At 38.1% G+C, this 16,267-nt stretch overlaps 1 protein-coding gene and 1 long non-coding RNA gene across 2 annotated transcripts in view; one reads left to right on the forward strand and one right to left on the reverse strand.

The window, feature by feature from the left end:
- LOC307162990 (NLR family CARD domain-containing protein 3-like) overlaps positions 1-6,358 on the forward strand; it is a gene marked incomplete at its 5' end in the record, with an annotated part of 61,544 nt that extends 55,186 nt beyond the window's left edge. Inside the window, one exon of the mRNA XM_079878782.1 lies at positions 5,884-6,358. Within this exon, the coding sequence (XP_079734908.1) occupies positions 5,884-5,890 (7 nt within the window). The 3' untranslated portion in view covers positions 5,891-6,358. The remainder of the gene's footprint in view (positions 1-5,883) is intronic.
- Positions 1-16,267, reverse strand: part of LOC307163783 — a 485,677-nt gene that overhangs the window by 192,154 nt on the left and 277,256 nt on the right. The gene's annotated exons all lie outside the window — the stretch shown is intronic.

Consider the following 16,267-nt stretch of genomic DNA (forward strand, 5'->3'; position numbering starts at 1 on the left):
AGAGAGATGTAAGCAAAATCTTAAATGGTCAATATAAGTCTTCTTCTAAATACATCCTTTGTCCTTGCATTGTGGCTCAGTCAGTGTCACACCTGAAAGAATGGCTCATTAGGCAGAGTCATTATGCAGAGTGGGTGTAAACTACTCCTCCCCCTCGCATATTGGCTTTCCAAGCAAAACCTGTTTTACACCATTTAAATCAATGTATTTTTTTTTTGTGAACGATAAAGCAAGACTATTTTCATATAATTTTGAAGCTAGAACTCAAAGGGACCACATCCATTGGTCAAAAGTCTTGTGGACACATATTTAATATGTGTTTTGTGGTCTTAATTCAGCAACTTTCATTTTTATTTTTTCCAATAACCACGCATAAACATTATTCTCTTAAAAATACAAACATCTACATACAAGTTGCTCGCATATTATGGTAGCCCTGTTTGTGCTATATATAGTGAATTTACACCTTTGTCATTAACATGTTTATAAATAACTGAAAAAAGCACAAATGTCAAGGCATGTCAGAACATCTCAAGGGCCCCAAAAACACCTTGGTCCCCAGAGGGTTAAATTCAATCTGACTTTCTCAGTCACGATTGAGTCCATGTGTTCTGATAACAAAGACTTAAACTCATTGTCTGTCCATAACGGTGTAGCTCGTCTAGTACTTTTCCTAAACATTTTGTGAATTTCTATGTTACCACACAAACAAACACTTAAACTTCTCTCTACTGTCTTACAAACAGAGGGTACAATCTTGTTAACACAGCTTAACTATTGTTAACTTTCCAAATTACCACACCTGCCGACAAGAACAGAGGATCAACAGAAATAACTAGCACGTAAAGCTAATTCTTATCTGATACCAACTATTAGCACTTGATGCTAACTTCTCTAGCAAGAGCATACACACAATATTAACATGTAACTGTTAATCTTCCCTGCCAACAACAGAGGATAAATTTCATCTCTAAAAGAAAAACTTTTTTAGTGGCTTATCTTTAGTTAACCAAACTCTACAGCTGTTTGTTAACTTCTTCTCTGAATGGCGCAGAGGAAAAAACACATTTGTACTGGTCTGCATTGGTTCTTTGAATGGAGTGAAACTCACCGAATCGTTGGTTGTACAGAAAAATTTCGTCTGGAACTCAGTCAGCTTTGTTGAGATCTTTGAGCTTGAAGTTTCAAGATTCAGTCTGGAACTCAGTCAGGCATTGAGATCTTTTTGGAGCTTGAAGTTTTCAATCTGGAGGAAGCTGGAAAGATTCAGTCTGGCAATCTTTGTAAGATCTTTTGTTGAGCTTGAAGTTTCAAGATTCAGTTCTTTGAGCTTAAAATTCTTTGAGTTTCCTTCTTCTCCATCCGGGTCACGGCACCATCTGCTGTAAAGTTTTCTTTCATCGAAGCAGAGACCAGGAGACAGTTGGGATCACGTTCAACAGAAGTTATTCTTTATTGAGAACTCCGCTGTACGTGGCTGCAGGAATCCAACATAATCTAATCTAACATAAATTTACATGGTGTCTTATAGGCATTTTAGGAGGAGGGACATATCTGAAATAGATTCTTAAATTTGGATCCTTCAGTAGTTTAGTGGGTATTGGATCTAATAAACATGTTGTTGGTTTAGATGCAATGATAAGTTTATTTAGCTCTTCCTGTCCTATAGTTGTAAAGCGGTGTAGTTGTTTTTGAGGGGCGATAATTGAGGCTGAATCATAAGACACCATTAAAGATTGTACATTTACAATTGTGTTTCTGGTGCTTTCTATTTTCTCAGTGAAGAAATTCATAAAATCATTACTACTAAACTGTAACAGAATATTTTGCTCAGGTGGTGTCTGTTTATTTGTTAGTCTAGCCACGGTGTTAAATAAAAACCTTGGATTATTTTGGTTATTTTCTATTAGTTTGCGGAGATGCTCAGCCCTGGCTGCTTTTAGGGCCTTTTTATAATGTGACATACTGTCTTTCCACGCGATTCTAAAGACCTCTAAATTAGTTTGTTTCCATTTACGCTCTAAATTACGGGTTTCTCTCTTGATAACATGCGTAGCACTGTTGTACCATGGTGCTTTAGTTTTCTCTCTAACCTTTTTTAATCTAATTGGTGCAACAATGTCTAATGTACTAGAGAAAATGGTGCTCATAGTGCTAGTCATTTCCTCTAGTTCATCTGTGTTACGAGTTATGTCAAATTGATCTGGCTTGAATGAAACACCAGCCTCACGAGCCTTCAGCTCAAGTTCTTTAATTCGTAATGCCTGCACAAATTCAAGATCTTTCAATCTCAATTCGTGTTCTCTTTTTTCTCGTTCTCGTGTTGTCTGTCTATCAGCCTCAAATCTAGTTTTTTCGCGTTCCCATTCAATTTCCTTTTCTTTTAACTGTAAACGTTTCAATTCTAGTGCTGCTTTACTAGGTGAAGGTGAAAGGTCAATAGGAAGACGTTTACCCTGATCAGGCGACGTAGATACATCAGGAGACACTTTCCCAAACACTCCAAGTTCTCGCAAATCTTCAATAAGCTTATCCTGAAGCTCAGCCTTGGAAGGGCTACCACTCACCTCAAGCTTATAGTGGCCAGCGATTCTAACAAGGTCATCACGCGTTACAGTTAACAAAATATCCTCTGAAGGAGCAAGAATGAACGCGTCTAAATCAAACATTGCGAGTGACAAAAAATTCCCTAAACGAGCGAAAAATCAAGGAAATACACACAAAAAAAACATCACCGAAAATCTACGGCACAAAAAGAGCAAAGGCCGATCACAACAAACTAATGCGCACTCACAGCGCGCAGTGCGACCACCACGGAAAAAGATTTTCACAAAGGGAAAATCGGACTTATATAAAAACAATTGCCAAAAAATGACAAATATGGTTCAACACCCGGCTAAATGAGCCCCCATTTATATGTTACGTGCCCATAAAATGAATTAAAATGGAACATCATAACATATAAAGACCACAGAGATTCAGTGACGGTGCATAAATTATTTATTTATAAATGATTTAAATGATGAGTAATTTGTCATAAACAGAGCATGGTGGTAAAAGAAAATAACAAAACAAACAGAAAGAAAACCCTGCACACACATATCTACCGGAGAAATATCACTTGCCTACCTCCCCTTCGAAAACCAACGACAATGTTCTCTGTGAGTCTTCCGGGTTCTCTGACTGCTGCCCTAACTAAACCTAAACTAAATAACGTGAAAACCCATCACCAATTGCCACCAGCTCTAAATAAAGTTATAAATTAAATCTAACAAACGTGCATTCCCCTTCGGGACCGTGCTTATAAAACACGATCGTGAAGTCGTCACAGGGAACTCCATAAAGAGGCATAACAGGCCGAACACACAAGACGCCTCGGAGTACGCTCCGTCTGCCACCTGAAGCGGATCGGAAGTCAGAGTGAGAGAGCGGATGTCAACCAAGGCATCTTTAAAGCAGTTGCCCCGCCCACAATCAGCAGTCGGCGAGACGTCACGTGACCTATGGAGGAAACAGAAACAACGCACAAAGCAGCACAAACACTGTTCCCATTTGCTTGACAACGTAACAATCTGTTTGTTTGGGTTCACTGAGCAGCTGAGATAGATCAGGTAAGCTATTTGAGAATCTATCTATAGTGGTTGGAAGGATTGTTCTGCCTGGTCGATAACGTGTCGCAACATGACAAATTTCAGCAGTACGTAGTATGCAAGTTACCATGCAATGGTCAGTGACATCATCACTTTGCGGTATAATATCTATATCGGTTGGATTGGTTCCATGTGATATAATTAAATCTAGTGTATGATTAAGACGATGAGTGGGACCAGTGACGTTTTGCTTGACCCCAAAGGAGTTTTATAAATCTGTAAACGCAGCCCCTAACGCATCATTTGTGTTATCTACGTGTATGTTAAAATCTCCAACAATTAATGCTTTATCGACATTGACCAACAGATCTGAGAGAAAGTCTGCAAACTCTTTTAGGAAATCAGCATAGGGCCCTGGAGGTCTATATACAGTAGCCAAGGCTAGAGATAAAAGGGATTTATTTCTTACATCTAAGAGCGTAATATTAAGCACAAGTACTTCAAACGAATTAAACCTGTGACCTGTTTTCTGAGTAACATTAAGAATATCTCTATAAATTGTTGCAACACCGCCGCCACGACCAGTCAGACGGGGCTCATGCTTATAACAGTATCCTGGTGGAGTAGACTCATTAAGACTGAAATAATCATTTGGTTTAAGCCAGGTTTCAGTAAGGCAAAGTACATCGAAACTATTATCTGTGACCATTTCATTTACAATAACCGCCTTAGGTGTGAGCGATCTAATGTTTAGACCTAGCTTTAGAAATTGTTTTTGTTCACTAGTATTGAGATTTTCTGGTTTAATCACAATTAGATTTTTCCTAGCTCCTACAGTAGATTTAATGTTTGACCTCACTAAACGAGGAATAGACACAGTTTCTATATAATGTTCTACATTGGTACTTATATCAATTAAGTTGGGACAGCAAAGACTGTGATTTGGACTTTGACTTACTAGTCATTATGGTGTGTAACGCCTTGGAGATGTTGTCCGACAGAAGAGCTGCTCCGATTCTGCTGGGGTGAAGGCCATCAGCACGGAAGAGCCTAGGTCGCTCCCAGAACAGATTCCAATTATTTACAAAGAGCAGTTTCTATTCATTACACCATGTCATTAGCCATTCATTTAGAGCAAATAGTCTACTGAACCTTTCATGTCCTAGTCGGTACGTGGGAAGCGGTCCAGACACGATGATCGTTGTTTCAGGCGATGTGCTGCATACCGTCTCGATCAGGCTCCTGTAGTCCTTCTTCAGAACCTCCGTCTGCCGCAGCCTGATGTCGTTCGTTCCCGCGTGCAGCACGACAGCTCCGACGCGCTCGTCACCGTTCAGGATCTCGGGAACCTGCGCAGCTACATCGAGAACACGAGCACCAGGAAAGCAGTGAGTGCGCACCTTACCTTTACCTAAGATAGCGTGGACATGCCGGACGATGGAACTGCCGATGATCACAGCGTCGCGTTCCGTCTCGCGAAGAGGGGAGAAACGGTTCTGGGTGGAGATCTCGAAGACTGGGAGGGGTGGAGAGGTCCTTGCTCTGGTCCTGGCTCGTGTCTTCCGCTGTGGAATCACCCAGGGTCCATGTTGTTGTGTCGGTGCCAGAGTGAATGAAACCAGGGATGATCGCGTCCTGGGTGGTCGGGTCCTGTGCAGAGAAACACACGGAGTAGACGAGGTCGGAGTCAAAAACTTACTAACCACTGACTTGTGAGCATCGGCGCGTGATGTTTCAAGCGCTGATCGCCGATCTCTCAGTTCGGCTTGTCTCTCTTGTAGGTCGCGGATCTGCTTCTCCACGGACTCTAGCTCTAACTGCACCGAATGCAGCTCAAAAGTGTCCTCACCTGCACTCAAAGGTAACGTTAGACACACATCCGATATATTCGCCATTATAGCAGATGTGCTATAATGGCGAATTATAGCTTTCAGTGATACGTGTGTAAATAAGATGATCGATAGGCGAGACCACGCGTGCAATGCTAGCGGGCTTAGGCTAGTAGCGGAAGTTCGGAAAGTTGGATATAAGTAGCGATATCAAAGCAATCCGATTTTTTATAGAGAATGGTATCGGAGATATGTTCACACGCTGTAAAAATAGAAAATGTTTGTTTGTAAATGAGTGTAAAGAAAAGAAAATCAAGGATTATGGATCAATTCGACGGAGTTCCAAACACGGAGTATTATATTATAATCTCTCACTTAATCATCCAAGTAGTTTCTTTTAGTTGTTCTAAAGTTGATAATGCAATAATGTCGCACACATTTGACTGTCTGTGTTTTACTTACAGGTTTTAGATGTTAGTCTGACCGTCTCTGGATCAGCTGATGGAGAATAAAGAGCCTCTACAGACACAATCACATTCAACAGACACAAACCCACAGTGATCATCACACACACATGTGTGTGTAACTTACAGAATGATCCAATCCTTCATCCAAAGTCAAACAAGGAAACCTTCAACCAGATGAAACTGGATAAATATTCTGAATGTTCAGATCCAATCTGACCTCTGACCTGTAATGCCTGAATCATAAACACACACTGTTTGTTCGTTGGCCAGAGGAGAACTGAGAGACTGAGTCTGGTTTCTGCCAAGGTTTTCTTCTCCATTCTGTCACTGATGGAGTTTGAGTTCCTGCCACTGTCGCCTCTGGCTTGCTTAGTTGGAGACACTTAATATTCAACAATATTATTGATCTGCATTGACACCATTATATGAGAACTGAACTGAGCTGGACGATGACATCACGGTTTTCTCCAGAGCGGCTGTATAAATAAATGAACTAAAGTAATACCTTTTTTACAACAGAAATGAATCATCACTGAACTTATTTTAGCTGGACTATTTTCTTCTAGATCTGTTGTCCAGCAGAAACAAACTTTGTTGCATTATTTTCCTGTTATCACTGTAAAGCTGCTTTGAAAACATCTGTATTGTAAAAAGCGTTATATAAATAACGATGACGATCCATGACGACTTTTGTTTCTACAGAAGTGACATTTATACTGCAAACGCTCTACTACAAACATCTCCATATATAATATTTATTTAATGATTTAATGTGAGTAATTCAGCCCACCAAACATATTTAAATGCCTTTGATTATAGTAACATTCATAATTAAATCATCTATTGTCTTTTTTTTTTTTTATTTAAAAGCAATGATACATCGCCACTTTTAAGTGTCAAATCACACCAGATTTGTCTGGGGTCGAGTGATGAAACCCATGCCCAGCTTGAGGGGCGGCACCAAGTCAATGTAATAACTTCGACGTCACAGCGCTGTCATCATCTGTTTAGCTCACCTCTGGCCCGCCTATATCAGAGAACCCGATGTGATTGGTGCAGCTCAGATCGAGGGGCATATTTAATGACACCAGAGTAACTCGCTGAGCAAATTCAACTTGTGCTCTCGCGAGAACTCTGGATTTCCAGGGTATAGATTTCGGGTAGCACCAAACAAACCCAGTTGATGAAATATACGGCCTACAATGACTCATTTCACATTAAAAGACAACACAGTTGTGCCTGCTTCCATTTATCTGTGATTACAAGACTGCATAAAACAACTATATTCTACGATCTTTGTTCTTGTTCAGATGCTCAGGGCACTGTTTAGCCATAGAAACAGGTAGATGGAGTAATAATCCAATGACAGAGAGATTCTGTAATTATTGTAATCTAACTATGAATACCTATGTGACTGAAGACGAGAAGTATTTCTTGTATGACTTTTCTTTGTATGTAGATTGCGTAAGAAATATTTGGGTGATCTCACACTAGTTGGTGATGTTTGTATTGATGTGTCACAGGTCTATGAGTTGAAGCATGCATGGAGATTGGCATCGTATATATCATGGAATGAAGAAAAAATTGACAAAATATCATGTTTACGTCACATTTCAGAGCATTTCTATTAATTTTCCACGAAATTATGCAATTATTGCGATGTGAGGAGGTTTGAGCGATCTCTTCGTCTCACTATAATGTGTTCCCTTTCGAGGAAACTCGCGTTGCGTCGATGATGCTTTGGGAACGCCTCCGCGTGATCGCGTCTGAAGCACTCATGTCAACTATTCTGATTTTTTTTTATGCTTTAAGTTGAACATTTTGTGAAGTGAATGTTGTATTTCGATAAATACTTAAGAATACCCTCCTGTTCTGTCATTATTTTGTGCCAATTGTTTTTGCTTAGTCTTATGTAACTTTATTACTCTGAGTTTGATTAACTTAAACCATTTAAGGCAATCGGTTTCCTCAAACCATTTAAGCAACGATATAGTTGTTAAGACTTAGTTAGCTTTGTTACCCGAATTCAAACTGAATGGATAAAACTAACCTTAAATATTTAAGTTGAGTTTACTAAAGATTGACTAAACCAACTGTTACAAACCTCTCACATCGAGGGAGAATAAGGAATGCAACATCAAAACACTGAACGTGTAGTGGAAAACAATCTCACACAAACCAGTCAAATTTAGGTAAAGTGATCATTTATTTCAGTGAGATACGAGATGAAAAGAGGAATACCCCAAGATACTTATTTACATAAATGTACAACTTACATACAAATCTTAACCAAGGAAAAGGTTCACAATAGAACGAGGAAAAGAGAAAAGAACTAGACCGTGCCAAATCAAATAAAGAAACAAAACAAACCAATCTTACTATATATATTAACAAAAACAATTTCTAATCTAACTAAAATCAACATTGACCAAAAACCCAAAATTAAAACAAAAGAAAAGATCTTCAGCGTCGAAGACGCCCTAAATAAACTCTTACTACAAACCAGAAAACACAAAGAATCTCACGTGTCGCTAAACTAGTGTTCTCACAGTAAAAAACTTTGGGTTATTTGATTAACCCAACCGTTGGGTTACACATATTGGGTCAATATGTTGGGTTATTTTCCAAAAATATTGGGTCATTTTTAAAATCGTTGGGTAATTTCTAGAAATAACCTGACTGTTGGGTTAAATAACCTACGGTTTCCGCAGTGGCGGTTCAAATTTTAACGGTCCAGTGACAGACAGTTAACACAGAAGCTGCTGCTGCATCCTGATTATGAAAGGTAAGTCATATCGTTTTTATGTATATATAACATTAAGTATTGTTTACTGAGACGTTGAATATAATTATTCTAAAACTGAATTTTATATTTTTAAAAAACAAAGTTCCCTTTAGTCCTTTTTAATGATATCCGGGAAGTGACATCCATTGGAAATTAATCCTAGCTATCCCTGTTAGCTCGCTTGCAGTAATAAAGTAATTAATTAAAACATTATACTAGCGAAACCGTTTAGAGATGTACGTTACTACCTGTAAGTTACCTACTACAGTAAACTAAGTAACTTAGCCTAGATGTACGTTACTACCAGTAAGTTACCTACTACTATAAACTAAGTAACTTAGCCTAGGTCTAGTCTGAAATCACTATCTAGCATTACGGCTGTTTTACTGTATTCGTGATAGCAAATGTCTTAAAGGGACTTTAGTGATGGTCTGTCACAGCTGAAGCAGTGCTCCAGACTGGTAATGCACTTTTTTTTGTACAGGTGCGATTACAATTGTCACTAAATGCGGAACGAAAGAGCTCTACTCATTTGAATCGTAGTGCACGGACCATTTATCAGCTCGGCCCAGCGGCGCGAGCTCAGACATCGGCCACACGACACCACAGCAGCGCTGCGAGATGCAGTGAGAAGCCTTTGAATTTCGCTGAAAGGGATACTCCACCGTTTTTTCATATTAAACTATGTTATTCCCTTAAGTAAGACGAGTTGATACATACCTCTCTCATCTCAGTGCGTGCACTTAATTGCTCTGGCGCGCGGTGACACTCAATCGGTACCGGATACAGAATTGATTAGTTTATCTCTCGGGTTCGAGGTGTTCAGTTTTATGTCACGTAACTGTGTGTTGTTATTAGACTATATATATAATATACTGTATATCTTTATCAAAGTGGTTTTCCCCATCATAGATAAAGTTTAAAGCATTACCAATTCTTTAGTACCACATTCATATGGAAAAGAACCATCATAACAAAAAATCTTAAAAAATTATAAATTGAAAGAAATTAAAAAGCTATAATTTGACACCAAAAACGTAGCATGTTACTGTTAAAAAATTGAGTAACTCATTTATGTGTCCAGCGCTGTCATGTGACAAAAGAATGTAAGACTCAGAAGAATCAGACCCGAAGACTCGAGAGGTGAACTAATCCAGTACTGACAGCATAGCCTCTATGGGACTGACAGGAAGAACGAAAGACTCGGACCCGAACCCGAAGACTCAATAGATGAACTAATCATTTCTGTTTCCAGTACAGAACCCATAGGATGTTGTGCATGCGCGGTCAACGCTAGTGTTGTTTTTGGCGGCCTGTTTTAATTTTAGTTTTAGTCTAGTCTTTGTGTCAAGCTGTCATTTTAGTTTTTATTAGTTTTAGTCACGTTCATACTCTTTTTAGTCTAGTCAACTTTCAGTCGACTAAAAGTCTGAGCATTTTAGTCTTATTTCAGTCAGAATTATCCATGACTATTTTCGTCTAGTTTTAGTCGACGAAAACTGATGACATTTAGTCTAGTTTTAGTCAATGAAACCCAGTCAATATCGTGTACCACTATGGAAAAATAGCAAAAATAGCCAACAGAAAAGTAACACTCGTCTCATTCGTGGAGGTTGAAAAACAAGTTATTTGTGACATCCAAGATTTATTGTATTAAAATTTAAATGCAAAAGAAAAGGCATGAGAGTTGGCTGTTTTTGTCAATTTTAAGTTTTAATTTAAAATGTTTGCGATTTTAATATAACTAAGTAGTGCATTGAATAATACGTTGTTTAAATTGTGCTTAAAAGTGAATTACATCTATTAAAGAGTGTATATGTGTACAAAGAGAATCGCAATGCAGACAATTTTTTTTTTTTTTAAAGTAGCTGATAACTTCTGGATTCGTTGACGACGATATTTAGTCATAATTTTCGTTGACGAAAGCAAAATGAACGAATCACTCTCTGAGACAACTCGGTAGTCCCGATTCATATTAAAGATTCGTTCAAAATAAACGAATCACCATCACTACAGTACAGAGAAGCAAATGGATCGCATGATTGGATGTTTTTAAATAAACATTGACAAAAAACTATAAAAGTTTTAGGGCTGGATGATTTGATATATAACATTGATAGAAGTGATCATCCGGACTTAGACCTACCTATATTGTAGTTATATAAAGCGTTCACAGGCAAATTAGCTTTTTTTAATTTCCCCGGTTTTGAAATCAGGCTCATATTAATGTCAGGAAACACGACTCCTGGCTGCATGTCAATATCCACAGATCACTGGATCTTTGGAAAGTTGTAAGGAACACAATATCAAGTCCAAACTGATAATCGTTTGTTTTACTCACGTTCTCGCAGTTTCCCCTATTAAATCCAGTCACGCAGCAGCTCTTCGGCGGGAAAGTGACGTCAGTGCATACCCTCTATTGCAGGGTTCACCAATCTCGGTCCTGGAGGGCCGCTGTCCTGCAGAGTTTAGCTCCAACCCCAATTAAACACACCTGAACCAGCTAATCAAGTTCTCACTAGGCATACTAGAAACTTTCAAACAGGTGTGTTGGAGCTAAACTCTGCAGGGACAGCGGCCCTCCAGGACCGAGATTGGTGAACCCTGCTCTATAGGGAAGGGGTGTCTTATTTTGGAAAATTGTTTTGGCTGCGTCTAAGTGCATATGAAATTAGGTTCACACACGTGTGGTATAGATGAAAACTGTGTTTTTTTCTTGGTTTTTTTCTTGTCTTTCAAAGATGATCACTGAGGAATTGCCTGACATCCTGCCATCATACCTCACAAATGGAAAAATGGTGTGTCCAACATACGCTGAAATGAAGCGCAGCTTAAATTACATTTGGCCTGTAAGTAAAAGCAACACTATCAAATCAACTTTGATAAATTACATTGCTCTTTGGCTCATGTTCATCCACTTCTTCTTTTCTTCAATGATTCCGCTTGTTAATGGGATTGTTCATCCAAAAAAAGAAAATTCCGTCATGATTACTCGTCCTCATGTCGTTCCAAACCTGTAAGACTTTCGCTCATCTTCGGAACACAAAAGAAGATCTTTTAGATGAAATCTGAGAGCTTTCTGTCCCTCCATTGACAGCTACACAACTACCACTTTCAAGCCCCAGAAAGGTAGTAAAGACATCATTAAAGTAATCCATGTGACTCCAGTGGTCTAACCTCAATTTTATGAACCGACGTGAATGCTTTGTGCAAAAAAACATAATTGTTGCGTTCACGCTCTTGTCGTCTGCTCTCGGGTTAACTCAACACGCATGCGTCGAGGTGCTCTCGTGAACATGCATTTGAGTTTAATATGTTGTAAATAAAGTGATAAATTATGGTTAAGGGATAGAATATACTCATGTCACTTCATAAAATTGAGGTTGAACCACTGGAGTAACATGTATTATCTTTATGATGTGTTTGCTACCTTTCTGGTGATTAAAAGTAATAGTTGTATAGCTGTCAATGGAGGGACAGAAATCTCTCACTCATCAAAAAAATCTTTATTTGTGTTCTGAAGATGAACGAAAGTCTTACAGGTTTGGAACGACATGAGGGACAGTAATTAATGACAGAATTTACATTTTTGGGTGAACTAACCCTTTAACAGCATGTGTAATGACTTAATTAGAGTGACCATAATTTAATTCAATACAGCACTGCTTTGATGTAACTTTTTCATAATTTAACACTGTTGATGTTGTCACAGTGCATGCCCAACTGAACTTTATTTATTCTTTTAAGGTTGGAGACAAGTGAGAAACAGTGAGACAAGCCTGGATCCACATGACTTGATGCTTGGGGACGAAGAGAACTCAAACTATTTCAAGACCTCTGCACCCATTTTGGGAGTTTTTGTAGCATGCAAACTTTAATATATCTGGGCCCGGTTCCCCAAAACGTTCTTATCGCTAAGTAGTTCTTAACCTATTCCTTAACCTCTCTTTTAACGTTATGGCACGATTCCCGACACGTTCGTACACTAAGTATATCTTCTTTAAGTCACACTTTTGTAAGGTTGGTCTGGACCACTCTTAGCTTTACCTTATCACTGTTGACCGTCTATACGAATATAATTCAGAAGTTTTAATGGTAAATGGTAAATGGACTGCATTTATATAGCGCTTTCACAGACCTATGGCCACCAAAGCGCTTTACATATAAGCCTCACATTCACCCATTCACTCACACATTCATACACCGACGGGACTTAATACACCCAGACAGTGTTCGATTAGGCTAATTCAAGTGTTTTCATGCAAAGAATAAAATTGTCATTACACTGATTGTTGTTAGATTTTTAATTATATTATTATACAATATTATTCATTTAATTAAAAAGCGCTTTTAAAGGCAAGTGAAAGCATAGGCTACTGTCAGTTAAGTCCTATAAGGATGCTAATATTGTTTCTCATGGGCTTGTATGGTATTTTAAACATTTACAGGGGTAAGTCAGTGATTTTAGTGCCGTCCGAATCCATAATATCAGTGTTTTTTCTCACCCAACCCGCGTAAAAATCCCTGGCCAAATTAGTACCTACTGTTTTTTTACAAACAGGTCGTATGGTAATTTAATTGCCGACTGAGTCCACATCTCTGAGTTTACAAGAAGAGATTCAAAATCCACTGTTTAAATCCTTTTTGATCATTGCTGAGCACCGAGATGTAGGCCTACACTTTTATTATTGAAATGCTGGAAAGTATTTCCAAGAACAATATTTCATCGCAGCTCCACCTCAGCAAACAAAAATGGGAAAGAGAAGAAAGCACGTACAAATTTGAAATGGTTATTATGGCAGCAATATTTGATACAATTTAAAATATGTAGGCTAGGCTATTATAGGCTATTATAGTTTGAATTATTTTTTATAATATACCATGAGTCCTAATAAATGCAATTTCAACTCTTTCTGAAGTGCTTCTTTTATAAAGAACACCGCTTTCTCACATAAACAGCCCCTGCACGAGAGAATAATTGATTCTCGAGCCGTCGATATCAACCAATTCAGCAGCATCGCCACAGACAGCACCGGGTAACGTCGCACGTAAGAAGGTATATCTTAAGCAGCTTCCTAAGGTATGGTTTGGGGAACACACTTAAGCCCTATTCGCACGGGATAAGTATTACCTGGTCACCTCTCGTAATTTGTAATAATTGCGGAGGTTGTCTGTGATCTTAATCCCGTGCGAATCGGCCATGTCTGTAATTTGTAAAGTAAAAAAAAAAAAAAAGATTAGATGGAGATGGATAGCAGCATGTGGTAAGGAACATTCTTCTGTTTATGATATATCATACAGCTAGACCTATAATAATGACAAGAAATTTCCAAGCAATAGCCTATTGACATCATATCCGGGAGATAAGTCAGTAATTTCAAGTAAAATCACAGGCTTCGTTTATCCCGTGCGAATGCGCCACACGAAATTCAGATGTGGGGGGGGTAATTTCTAAATCACACGAGGTCCCCAGATAATACTAATCAGTGCGAATAGGGCTTTGGGAACATAAACAACTTTGGTAAGATATATCTTTCGAGTCTTCTTAGCGCGCTAAGAGTGAGCGTTATCGGGGAACCGGGCCCAGGAGGAGTTCCTGTCTCATTAAGAACTTTGATCATCATCATCATTAGTTCCAGTAGTCAACATATGTATTTGTAGTTTTATTACTTAAGGTATGTTTACAATAACACATCAATGCATGCAGTGTACAATGAAGACCTTTTAATAAAGTTGTTATTAGGATTTATTGTTTATTGTATAGGTTATTGAATTAAATGTAGGTTATTAATGTGTAGTTTTAAATTTAGTGTTCATTTTGAATTTTTGTGTGCTGTATGCTGTACAATTTTTTGTACATTTTTGTGTAGGTTTTGAATGTGTACTGTTTGTACATATTTGCATAGGTTTTGAATTTATTATGTGTGTTGTATGTACATTTGTGTATTTTGAATTTATGTACTCAATTATGTACATTTACATTAAATGCTAGACTCCCCAGTATATAGTTTGTAATTGAAAAATATATTTCTTGAAACATATGTATCGTTTTATACAAAAAAACAAAAACAAAAAAACAATCTGTATTTGAAAACAATGTGTATTTTATTTATTAAAATAAGGTCATAAATAAAAATAAATATTTAACTCAACTGTTGGGTTATTTTAACCCAACTGGAGTTTAACCCAATGCATTGGGTTAAAATAACCCACAGTTGGGAAGGTGCTATACCAACCCACATTTGGGTTATTTGTTGGGTTATTTTTAACCCAACATTTTTAAGTGTGGCTCAATATGGTCTTATCCAGATTGCTCTTCATCAGGAGGGGCTTGACAACTGCCGTTTTCAGGGAGTTTGGAAAACTCTCAGAGAGAAGTGAGGATTTTACCACTTCTAGAAGATCTGCTTCTAAACTGTTTAACACACTTTTGAAAAAAAGATGTGGGAAGTGTGTTAAGGGCGCAGGCTGATGTTTTAAGGTGCTGTACGGTTTCTTCCAAAATTTTGCCATCAAGTGGAATACACATTTAGTGTAAGGAATAGGGACCGCCAAAGCAGAGATAGCGAGACATGCTGTGGGTAAAAGTTGCACGTTATGAGCAGTCGGAGAATTATCAGTTAAAAGTGACCAAAACACATAAATAACCACTTTATTGTGGACTTATCCTGCAATGAACTTGTTAGGCAACTTTTGATATGTCGAGTCGAGTGTGTTATTTATCAAGTTATTTTGACTTTTTATTATGAGGAACATTGTCTTGTGTTTTATGTAGAACTTATTTACTGTGCATTGGATCCCTTATTTACACATTGTGTTTCATCATTGTACAGGTAATGTCTATAAAATATGTTGTTATTATGTGTTTTATGGATTAATTGCTTTATTCATGTGGAATTGTGCATGTTCATCACTAGGTGGGGATGTTTCAATTTATATTGAATTTAAATTTTTTTTTTTCTGTTTTTCATTGAGTGATTTGTGATTAATTCACTGAAAATGTATTATAATTGTCAATCTGCAAAATTGTACTCACTATACGATCACAACGCAAAAAGATGACATTAATTTAAAAAAGATTACATTCATTTAAAAAAGATTACACTAATTTCAAAAAGATTAAAAATAAAGAGTACTGTTTTTAATAAACAGAAGCAGAGATAACGAGACTGATTTACTCTCTGCGCATTGGATCCCTTATTTCCACACTTAGTTTCCTCACTGTGCAGCTCCACTCGGCAGAAAGACCGCCCAGGCAACACCGTCACACCGGTCATGTACTCGCCCCCAGTGGCCAGTAGCGCGAAGGACTCTTTCTTAGTGTTGGCAGAGAATGTCTAATACGGAGAGAAGTGCCACTCTCAGTAAACTTCCGGCTTCTGAACTGGTTGCAGTTCCACTCTGGCTCCACATGAGGGCGCTCACAGGACGAGTGCAGGATGAATGGAGGTCTATGGCGCTATACCCCTCGAAATCCACTTTTCTCAGGATATAATTTTGTGTCTAGTAATTTGAATGTTGTATTTGAAAGGAGATGCAAAGAAATTACACATTGCTGGGTGTTAGATTTTTTAGAGTCACTTATTTGCTTTAAAA

This window comes from Squalius cephalus (assembly GCF_949319135.1).
Source record: "Squalius cephalus genome assembly, chromosome: 8".
Taxonomy (NCBI): domain Eukaryota; kingdom Metazoa; phylum Chordata; class Actinopteri; order Cypriniformes; family Leuciscidae; genus Squalius; species Squalius cephalus.